The sequence below is a fragment of the Phocoena phocoena genome, chromosome 16 (genome assembly GCF_963924675.1).
Source record: "Phocoena phocoena chromosome 16, mPhoPho1.1, whole genome shotgun sequence".
Lineage (NCBI taxonomy): Eukaryota > Metazoa > Chordata > Mammalia > Artiodactyla > Phocoenidae > Phocoena > Phocoena phocoena.
In genome coordinates, this window is record NC_089234.1 from 26,972,347 (window position 1) to 26,984,440 (window position 12,094).

Genomic DNA, 12,094 nt, shown 5'->3' on the forward strand with positions numbered 1-12,094 from the left:
CACAAAGGTTTGATAGTCAATGAGATAATATCTTTAAAAGATTTGTCCTGGGCACAAAGAAAATATATTTTCCTGTTGTAAAGAAAATGCTAAACTCTAGAAGAAAATATATGTTAATTTGGCATTTCTAGGCTTGCCTAGCTGAGAACATTTTGTAAAAATGTTAGCTAAATGCTGCCTGAACAGCATTTTGGGGGGCTGGAGAAGGAGGGTATAAATAATGGAAACTGATGCCTTTTAAATAAAGGAATTTAATCCACACATTCTACCCCCATTCCCCTTTTTAGTATTAGAAGGAAACATGGCTTCCTCCTGTTTTCTTTCTATACTAAGATTCCTAGGTAATATGAAGGCAAAAATATGCCCTTCTTGCTGCTCCCCCTTTAATGGCTACTTTTCTTTTTCTAAGAAACGTGTGCCACGCTTTTCTCCTTAAAATTCCTGCACTAAAGACTGCACCATACTGCACTCCGCAAAACGTGCTGATGGCGCCAATTACAATCCCCCAGCCTAACGCTCCAGCCCCCACCATTCGGGCAGATTTATGCGGACTCTTGCCGACGTTATTACAAGTCAGAGTTTATTGGGAAATTGTTACATTATGCGGAGTGTCTAACAAATTGCTTATGCTGCTATAATTGGATTACAACAGCCGCTTGCTCCCACCGGTAAGATTAGGCAAGTAGGACTCCTGCCGATCTCTGAGCGTTAGCAGTAATTTTATTTGCCTTGCCTCTCTCTTTCCTAACAACATGCCTCTCTCCCTGCCAGCTGTCTGCTGAAAAGGCACAGGCTTGTTCCTTGGCCCTAACAATGCAATTACAGCCCCGCAGATCGCACTGTTTGTGCATTAAGTACAGAGCCAAAACGAGGCGAATTGATCGTTTGACTTTTGGAGAAGCCATGTGATCTCTTGGTGTGGGTTATCCGACATGCATCAGCAGGCAATACTGCGGTCAGTTCTTCATGAAAAACTTTCTTCCTTCATCCCACTCTCTCCCAACCTTTCCTTTTTCACTGAGGGAGACAATGGGCTCATCTCATGCTAATCTAGATCAACCCACAAAGACAAACTCAATCTTATTAGCTCCCTGGCTAGATAGAAATGTGAATAGGTTCTAGCATCTTGAAGCACCTCAGTCAGATATATCAGTGGTTCCCAACAGTTGAACCACTGCTGCTATCTAAAAAAAGGCTCATAAAGAGTTCACTGAAGGGAAAAAGTTTACAGAAACACTGTAGTTCAAAAGAACTACAGAAAGTTTTAGGTTTTGGCAAATAAAACTGCCTTGGAAAGTCTTTGTTATAAGCTCTGTCTATTCAAGGAGCCATCAAGAAATCAGCACCGAACCTGTGTCCTGCCTTTCTCCACAGATCTGCTCTGCTGGAAGATGCTGGCGGCCAATGTGCAGAATCAACGCCTCTGACTTCAGACTTAAAAACAGTCAGTCTGATCCCCATTCAGGGCAAAAGTTTAACGTATTTTGTTAACAGCTTTCAGTTTCTTTTTCTTGTATGTTTAACAATGAGAGCAGGTAGCAAGGAGACTGTGCAAGTATTTACTGTGAATCTAGACTATAATTCATGAAGATTCTCACCGGGGTCCTAACTTTTTTTTTTTAATTAACTTTGCTGAAATGGTTGAAAATGACTTTGAATTTTACCAATTTTAATACAGACCAGGATTCCTATTTACACTTTCCCCTCCAGTGGCATATGCTACTTAGGGTTCCTGAAGCTGATTACACAACAAATGTGCAGTCAATCTGCTGATCCATTTTGGTGCCCCATGTTTGTATTCTTAAATATCATGCACATCTAGAAGGTTATGTATTCTCATATCCTTAATCTGACAAACATACAAACTGTTGTCTATAATGAGGATTCTTGATTCTATTATTACTTCAAAGTGAGCTTGGAAAAGTCACTGTACTAGTATTTCTCAGAACCTCTCTGTAATCCCCATTAACATTCACTAATTCATATAAATATTTAAAGATGGAAGAAAAAACATTACTTCTGAACTTAATTCCTGCCTCCTTTAATACAGCAATAAGCCTAATGTATAAAACATTATACTTCAGTTTTTCCAACCACATCAGCCTCAATGATATGGTTAAATCTTAATATATTCTCCACAAAGCTATTCTTTAGACCCAACAGAGAAGCTTGTGTGCAGAATGGACCATCTGACATGCTACTTGTGGAACAGTATATTAAAGAAGTCTGTTAACACGTAGTTTAAAACTCAAAAGAAACTCTGAACAGCTGAAATGCCTTATAAATAGCACAGACCCAGAGGAAGTGCAAACGTCTGCATTGTGAATTGTAGATCTTAATTACCGACAATGGCTGGTACAGCAAGTAGCACAGGAAAAAAGTGAAACAGTTGCACTGTTCATGGTTGGCAATAATTCTTCAGGAAAATATTTACTATCAATCAGTTATGAGAAAGGGGACTCTGTGCTCGTAAAACAGCACGTTGCTTCTCATACCAGGACCATTTTGCTTCAGCATAATCTGAATTTAAACAGCTTGTTTCCTGCGGATATAATTTTGGAAATAAATAAAACAAGTCTTCTATCAAAATCTGGAGTGAGTGGAAAGGAACATCACATTTTTCTGTCTCAGTTGCAAAAAGATTATTAGTCTAAAGTAAAAACAATAACAACAACAACTACAATACAGAACACATCTACAAAGGACTATGGAAGGGGTTTATTTTCTAAATATAAAGAGGCAGAACTTCTCCGACCGAGGCAGGAATCTAGGCAGATGTGTTCGAAAACAACTCAGTTTTAACTGTATGTGTATGTGTGTGTGTAAGGGTAAATTAGGGAAAAGCCTGAAAACAAAAATTTTCAATAATACTTGAAGTCAATAAAAATATAACAAAAATTAATGCTCTTTATTTTTCCAGTAAGCTTTCTTTACCAATTAAAAAACATTATGAAGGTTGACAATTAGGTACAACATGATTATTGATTTTAAAGATTAAATTGGAGGTCAATAATGACTGTCCATTTAAAGCTACAATAAACACAGAGCTTATCATGTTCCAAACACAAACCTCATGAACTACAGGGCTATAATTAGTAAGAAGGAAGGCTTTGGAAGAAATAAAAAACATCTCAATGCCTCCAAATATTACTTGGATTAAGTTATACTATAAAATGACCCTTCCTCCATTTTTATTTTAAAATATTTTCTTAAGACTCATTCTTCAAGTCAGAGATTCAGAAGATTATTAACCAAGGGTGGCTGTAGTTTGCCTTACAACTTTGTCTTCTTGTATTCTAAAGAGGACTAAGGGTCTCTTTTCATACACCTATTATAAAACATTTATTTTAAGATATCTCTGGCAAAGAAGTCACATACAATATATTATAGGGGTCCAAACATAACAGGATTGCTGTTTTTAAAGGGACTAACTGGTATTAATGTCTTATATAAACAGTTTTCAATAATAAGGTCTTAGACTTTAATTACCATCTCCACCCAAACCAAAGTCACACCTATCAGAATTAGTTGTTTTGAACTAGAGGACCAAAATGGTTGATATCACCATATTATAGCGGCTCCCCATGGAGGTGGACATTCAAGGCCACTTTGGAGCACAATCTGAATCAACAACACATACTTGTACCAAGTTAAAAACCAATGCAGCCATATCAAGTATAGCAGGTGAAACTATCCAGTTAAGGGCTAAAGGTGAAGAGCATGAAATAGGGACAAGCTTACAGACCTACAAAAATAATGGCAAGTCATTACTTTTCAAAGGGCAAGCAGTAAATGAGGCCAGTAGAAGCAGCACAGAATCATGAGATACACATAACATATGTAAATAAAAAAGGGAAAATTCTTCCTATTCCTATGTTATTGGCACTTCACTGGAGACTGTTGCAAGAAAGAGAATTTTCAGCTACATGTTTTTATTTGCCATTGACCAACTGATTATTTGGCTCAGATCTGAAGCAATGAACCAGAAGATGAAGATGGGCCAATAAAAGGAATCAGAAAGTTAGGTGGGTTCCTAAACTAGGAAATGATAGAAATCATTATTAAATTAGGGTGTTTAAGGAGATGATGAAAGGATATAGGTGGCAGAATAATGCTAAAATAAGCAAGAATGGGATGAGAGGGTCACCATTTGAGAGCAACGGAAACAGCAGCAATGAGCAAATTTATTTCCTCACTCAAGAGCATAGAAGAAATTATACCATTGTGCCAGATGCCACAAGATTTCTAACCATGCACCGCTAAAGTAGAAGGTAGGAGAGGAAAAAATAAAACCATCATACAGACATACACCAACATAGCCATGTAGCTTAGAGATCCTGGCTTACAAAGTATTGAGAAACAAAAGGAACAGATGCTCACTTGGCCAGCTCTCAATGTAACTCATTAAAATCGTCACCCTGTCCTTGGATCGGTGCTCATGCTAAGATTTTACCTTGTTTAGCCAGAAGTCACCCACTTGTGATGAAACTGAGAACAGCATGGCCAAAAAGGAAAAAGATTATTTTCAAAGGCCCAAATTATTGGTCTCCTCAATGTACAAATGCTAGATAAAAAATAGGGTCAATCAGCACTTGGCTAGTTGTGACTGTATGACTGAAAAATAAATACACGTTAATTTATAATATTCATATTTTGCAGTAAATTATTAAGACATTCTAATTTAAGAACTGAACTGATTAACTCTACCTTTTTTCACTATAACTTTTAATGAATTCCGACATTTCTTATATGGATCATTTCCAATGGTTCTATTTTGTATGATATATTTTCAGTTGATAAAGTATGTCCTTTATCAACTGAAACTACTTCATGTTTTAAGAAATAAAACAAAATAAAAAATATTGCTGCTGGGGCTCCCCTGGTGGCGCAGTGGTTGAGAGTCCGCCTGCCGATGCAGGGGACACAGGTTCATGCCCCGGTCCAGGAAGATCCCACATGCCGCGGAGCGGCTGGGCCCATGAGCCATGGCCGCTGAGCCTGCGCGTCCGGAGCCTGTGCTCCGCAACAGGAGAGGCCACAACAGTGAGAGGCCCGCGTACCGCAAAAAAAAAAAAAAAAAAAAAAAAAATTGCTGTTCCTTGATTTTTGAAAACACATGATACCGACCTGGCTCTAATAATAACAGTAACAGAGACCCTGAGTGTATAGATTAAACACTAGATTAGACAATAGATTAAACTAGTTAAAGTTGGGAATGTTGTAAAAGTGACAAATCCCTGAATAACTATAAAAGGCAGTAATTTTGCAGATATGCAGAGTAGAAGTCTAGAAACAGAGCCCGTACTGTACTTTTGCTTACTCCTGGAATAATTTAAACGGCTGAAATCTAAATTTCAGTCGAAGTTCCTGAGTAATTAGAGATAGAAAACGTGAGGCATAGTTGATACAATTATTAGATTGTAAGATCTCTAATACATAAGATTATTTTTGTATTTAGGCTATAGATATGGCACACATTTATACATAAGAAACAAGAAGCTCCATATGCGTGATTAAACATACTTGTCCAGTTAGATCAAGATCACCAAAAGCGGTATTTTTATCAATAGCTGCTCAATAAATAATAATAGTGATATAATAATTGGATTTTCTATAGCATATTTCTCAATCCTACAATGGTGTACTCTATACTTATTACATTTTAAAACCACCACCAAACTTATGAGAATAACTGTATATTTTTTTATACAAATCTTTTTTTTTGGGCCGCGCCACACAGGATCTTTAGTTCCCCAACCGGGTATCGAACCCGTGTCCCCTGCAGTGGAAGCAAGGAGTCTTAACCACTGGACGGCCAGGGAAGTCCCACACAAATCTTATCTGTAATAATCCATAATTAGTGTCAAGCAACAAATGTGAATTAGACTAAAGTGTGACCAGAACACATAATCAAAAAATTCTGCTGCAACTGATGAGAAAGAAACTCCAACTTGCAATCTGCTTTGGATAAAATGATGCCTCCTACATTCTTTTTAAAAATCCTATAATAGGAACTTCCCTGGTGGTCCAGCCGTTAAGACTCTGTGCTCCCAATGCAGGGGGCCTGGGTTCAATCCCTGGTTAGGGGACTAAATCCTGCATGCCCAACTAAAGATAAAAAGCTTGTATGGGGCTTCCCTGGTGGCGCAGTGGTTGAGTCTGCCTGCCGATGCAGGGGACACGGGTTCGTGCCCCGGTCCAGGAAGATCCCACATGCTGTGGAGCCGCTAGGCCCGTGAGCCATGGCCGCTAAGCCTGTGCGTCCGGAGCCTGTGCTCCACCAACGGGAGAGGCCACAACAGTGAGAGGCCTGCGTACAGCAAAAAAACAAACAAACAAACAAAAAACAAAACAAAGATCCCATATGCTGCAACTAAGACCCAGCGCAGCCAAATAAATAAAAATGAAATAAATAAATATTTTAAAATCCTATAATAGTCTTTAATAGCAATACTGAGTAAAGATGTCTATAGATAAACCATTATTATCATGTGGTATAATACATATTGATGTGTAATATTACTCACTTTGGCCACACAATTTTCAGTCTTCATAGCAGTGCTTGCTAGACATACTGTCTCTTGATTTAAGCAGAGTCTGGCACAGCTGTTGTAGGTCTGTAAAGAGAATTTTTTGGAAATAGGTTTAAATACTGAAATACTGTCGTGTAGTTTTCAAATTCTGCCTTATTTCTCAAAATCAGCACACAAATAGATCCTATGTGTAAATACCAGATTTATGGGAGCTGCGGGACAAGGTAGACAGGGAGAAGTAAAGAAAGTGAGAGCCCAAAAGTGCCACTGATGTGCCCATGAACAAGTATGTAAGCAGCAGTAACTTTACTGTATATACGAAAGGTAGGGGTGTCAGTTATTCAAAAATGGGCAAAGGACGTGAACAGAGGTTATCCAAGAAGATATGCAAATGGCTAAAAAGCACATGAAAAGATGCTCAAACATGACTAATCATGAGAGGAATGCAAATCAAAACTACATAAGATACCACCTTACACCCATTAGGATGGTTACTATTAAAAAAACAAAACAAAACCAGAAAACAAGTGTTGGTGAAACTGTGGAGAAATTTGAACCCTTGTGCACTGTTAGTGGGAATGTAAAATGGTACAGCCATTGTGGAAAACAGTATAGTGGCGGTTCCTCAAAAAAATTAAAAATAGAATTACCATATGATCCAGCAATTCCAATTCTGGGTATATACCCAAAAGAACTGAAAACAGAGTCTTGATGAGATACTTGTACATCCATGTTCATAGCAGCATTATCCACAATAGCTAAAATGTGGAAGCAACCCAAGTGTCCACTGACAGATGAATGGATAAGCATTCATCTGAATGTGGTATATACATACAGTAGAATGGTATCCAGCCTTAAAAAGGAAAGAAGTTCTAACATATACTGCAACATGGATGAAACCTAAGGACAGTATGCTATGTGAAATAAGCCAGTCACAAAAAGACAAACACTGTATGATTCCACTTAGATAGTCAAAACATAAAATAGAATGGTGGCTGCCAGGGGCTGGGAGAAGTGGGGAATAGGGAGTTACTGTTTAATGAGTACAGAGTTTCAGTTTTACAAGACGTTAAGAGTTATGTGGATAGAACTTCCCTGGTGGCGCAGTGGTTAAGAATCCGCCTGCCAATGTAGGGGACATGGGTTCGAGCCCTGGTCCGGGAAGATCCCACATGCCGTGGAGCAACTAAGCCAGTGTGCCACAACTACTGAGCCTGCGCTCTAGAGCCCGTGAGCCACAACTACTGAAGCCCACGTGCCTAGAGCCTGTGCTTGGCAACAAGAGAAGCCACGGCAATGAGAAGCCCACGCACCGCAACAGAGTAGCCCCGGCTCGCCGCAACTAGAGAAAAGCCCGCGCGCAGCAACAAAGACCCAATGCAGCCAAAAATAAAATTTTAAAAAATTTTTAAAAAAGAGTTATGCGGATGAATGGTGGTGACTATTACACAACAATGTGAATGTATTTAATATCATGAACTGTATGTTTAAGAATAGTTAAGATGGTAAATGTTATGTTACATGTATTTTACCACAATTTAAAAAAAACACTGGTTATACTTTATTGTAATCAAACTTGCCAATATATTAATTAAAATGTTTCCTTTTAGTCTTAAGTTTTTACTGATAGTACATGTAACAGCTCTCAAACAATAGTGCATGTCAGAATCATCTGGGCTTGTTAAAACACAGATCGCTGGGTCCCATCCCCAGAGCTTCTGAGAATCTGCATTTTTAACAAGTCCCCAGCTGATGTTAATGATGCTGGTCTAAGAACACTCTTTGAGAACTATTTTTATAAATATGTGTGTTGAAATTAAAGAGAAAAATCTTAAGACGTGGGCGATCTCTTATAACCAATAATAGGAAAGAATCAAGTTTTTAAAATTCTAGATTTACAGAATAGTTGCAAAAATAGATATGAGTTCCTGTATACCCTTCCCCAGCTTTCCTTTATGCTTTTAAAAATATTTATTTATTTATTATTTTTGTCTGCATCGGGTCTTAGCTGTGGCACATGGGATCTTTCGTTGCAGTGCACAGGCTCCTCTCTAGTTGTGGTGCACGGGCTCCTCTCTAGTTGTGGCATACGGGCTCTGTAGTTGCAGCGCGTGGGCTCTTTAGTTACAGGACGTGGGCTTGCTCAATAGTTGCAGTGCATGGGCTTAGTTGCCCTGCAGCATGTGGGATCTTAGTTCCCCCACCAGGGATCGAGCCCGCGTCCCCTGCATTGGAAGCTGGACTCTTAACCACTGGACCACCAGGGAAATCCCCCAGCTTCCCTTTATGTTGATGTCTTACACAACCACAGAACATTTATCAAAACTAAGGAATTAACTTTGGTACAATATAAAGTTAAGAACTTATTTGAGTTTCACCAGTTTTTCCACTAACATCCTTTCTCTGTTCAGGATCTAATCCAAGATCCCACATTGCATTTAGTTGCTGTGTATCCTTAGTTTCCTCTAACCTGTGACAATTCCTCAGTCTTTGCTTGTCTTTCACGATTCTGACACTTCTGAAGAGTACTGATTAATCTACAGAATGTCCCTTTGTTTGGGTTTGTCTCATGTTTTCTCATGATCAGATTGAGGTTATACATTATTGGGAAGGATACAACAGAGGTGATATGCCCTTCTCAATGCATCAAGTCAAGAGGTATGTTGCTGAGTGTTTCTGGTGATATTAACCTTGACCACTTGCCTAAGGTTGTGTCTGCCAAGATTCTCTATTATAAGCTTATTATTTTTCCTTTAGAAATTACTAAATATATTGTGGGAAATACTTGAAGACTATGCAAATATTTTGCTTCTGCTTCAACTTTTGCCTGCTAATTGTAGCATACTGGTGGATCTTGCCTGTTGTCATTTTTACTGTGGTGTTCTAATGGTGACTTAAATTTCTCCTTCCATCTACATCTATTAATCGGAATTCTTCTTAAGGAAGCGCTATAGTTCTTCCCGTCTGTTTACTTATTCATTTATGTATTTATTTATATTAGCAATGGATGCATAGATATTTTAAATAATTCATTTTAGTCAATTATCATTCTTTGGAAAAGAGTAAATAGACAAGAATAAAATTTAAGAAAATAGGGAAAAATAACATTATAAATTTGGTTTTCCATTTAAACAAGTTAAACTTTTAAAAATTTATTCATTTGTTTTATTCTTATATTGTTTAAGTTGAAATTATTTCAAACACGTATTTTAAAAGAATAAACGACCATTTGACATTAGTGTACAGGCACTACTGGGACATGTACTAATACATTATGGACTCAGGTTCAGTACTTCTTTTGCAACTGCTAATACCACAAACACTATTCATGTACAGACAACACAATTAAAAAAAAAAGATTTATTTAATTTATTTTTGGCTGTGTTGGGTCTTAGTTGTGGCACACAGGATCTTCGTTGAGGCATGTGGGATCTTTCGTTGTGGCACACAGGCTCTTCACTGCGGCGTGTGGGCTTCTCTCTAGTTGTGGCGTGTGGGTTTTATTTCTTCTCTAGCTGTGGCACGCAGGCTCCAGGGCAAGTGGGCTCTGTAGTTGTGGCACACGGGTTCCAGAGTGCGTGGGCTCTGTAGTTTATGGCACACGGGCTCTAGCTGAGGCGCGCGAGCTCAGTAGTGGTGGCGTGCAGGCTTAGTTGCCCCGCGGCATGTGGGATCTTAGTTCCTGGACCAGGGATCAAACCCGCATCCCCTGCATTGGAAGGCAGATTCTCTACCACGGGACCACCAGGGAAGTCCCGACAACACAATTTTTTTTTTAACATCTTTACTGGAGTATAATTGCTTTACAATGGTGTGTTAGTTTCTGTTTTATAATGAAGTGAATCAGCTATACATATACATATATCCCTATATCTCCTCCCTCTTGTGACTCCCTCCCACCCTCCCTATCCCACCCCTCTAGGTGGTCACAAAGCACCGAGCTGATCTCCCTGTGCTATGCAGCTGTTTCCCACTAGCTATCTATTTTACATTTGGTAGTATATATAAGTCCATGCCACTCTCTCACTTCGTTCCAGCTTACCCTTCCCCCCTTCATGTCCTCAAGTCCATTCTCTATGCCTGCGTCTTATTCCTGTCCTGACCCCAGGTTCTTCAGAACCTTTTTTTTTTTTTAAGATTCCATATATATGTGTTAGCATACAGTATTTGTTTTTCTCTTTCTGACTTATTTCACTCTGTATGACAGACTCTAGGTCCATCCACCTCACTACAAATAACTCAATTTCATTTCTTTTTATGGCTGAGTAATATTCCACTGTATATATGTGTCACATTTTCTTTATCCATTCATCTGTTGATGGACACTTAGGTTGCTTCCATGTCCTGGCTGTTGTAAATAGTGCTGCAATGAACATTGTGGTACATGACTCTTTTTGAATTATGGTTTTCTCTGGGTATATGCCCAGTAGTGGGATTGCTGGGTCATATGATAGTTGTATTTTTAGTTTTTAAGGAACCTCCATACTGTTCTCCAGAGTGGCTCTATCAATTTATATTCCCACCAACAGTGCAAGAGGGTTTCCTTTTCTCCACACCCTCTCCAGAATTTATTGTTTGTAGATTTTTTGATGATGGCCACTCTGACTGGTGTGAGGTGACACCTCATTGTAGTTCTCATTTGCATTTCTCTAATGATTAGTGATGTTGAGCATCCTTTCATGTGTTTGTTGGCAATCCGCGTATCTTCTTTGGAGAAATGTCTCTTTAGGTCTTCTGCCCATTTTTGGATTGGGGTGTTTGTTTTTTTTGATATTGAGCTGCATGTGCTGCTTATAAATTCTGGAGATTAATCCTTTGTCAGTTGCTTCATTTGCAAATATTTTCTTCCCATTCTGAGGGTTGTCTTTTCATCTTGTTTATGGTTTCCTTTGCTGTGCACAAGCTTTTAAGTTTCATTAGGTCCCATTTGTTTATTTTTGTTTTTATTTCCATTTCTCTAGGAGGTGGGTCAAAAAGGATCTTGCTGTGATTTATGTCATCTGACAACACAATTTTTTTTTTTTTTTTTTTTTTTGCAGTACATGGGCCCCTCACTGCTGTGGCCTCTCCCATTGCAGAGCACAGGCTCTGGACGCGCAGGCTCAGCGGCCACAGCTCACAGGCCTAGCTGCTCCATGGCACATGGGATCTTCCCGGACCGGGGCACGAACCCGCGTCCCCTGCATTGGCAGGCGGACTCTCAACCACTGCGCCACCAGGGAAGCCTCTGACAACACAATTTTTAAAAAATGAAACTTAATGTGTTTTTAAGACATTTATGAAGCAATTGATATATACTAAATAAAATAAAACTTTAAGTCAAAGAGTTCTGGTTCCAATAATGGCAGAGATGTTTGTATTAGATTAACCCCTTCTCAGGTAACAATTACAAACTATGGAAAAAATATTTTAAAATAACAAAGGCACTAGAGGTTGACCCAAAGTAGGCAGAAATTGGCGGGAGATTTGGACTGACTTTGAAAAAGGAGAATCACACTGGGTAAGATCCATGTTTACGTGCTTTTTCCCTGAGGGTACTCACTAGGCTATTTGGTGCAGGG

At 38.9% G+C, this 12,094-nt stretch overlaps 1 protein-coding gene across 1 annotated transcript in view; it reads right to left on the reverse strand.

Annotated features, from left to right (window-relative positions):
- BTRC (beta-transducin repeat containing E3 ubiquitin protein ligase) overlaps positions 1-12,094 on the reverse strand; it is a 180,056-nt gene that overhangs the window by 60,870 nt on the left and 107,092 nt on the right. Inside the window, exon 3 of the mRNA XM_065894007.1 lies at positions 6,528-6,617. Coding sequence (XP_065750079.1) covers positions 6,528-6,617 — 90 coding nt within the window. The remainder of the gene's footprint in view (positions 1-6,527; positions 6,618-12,094) is intronic.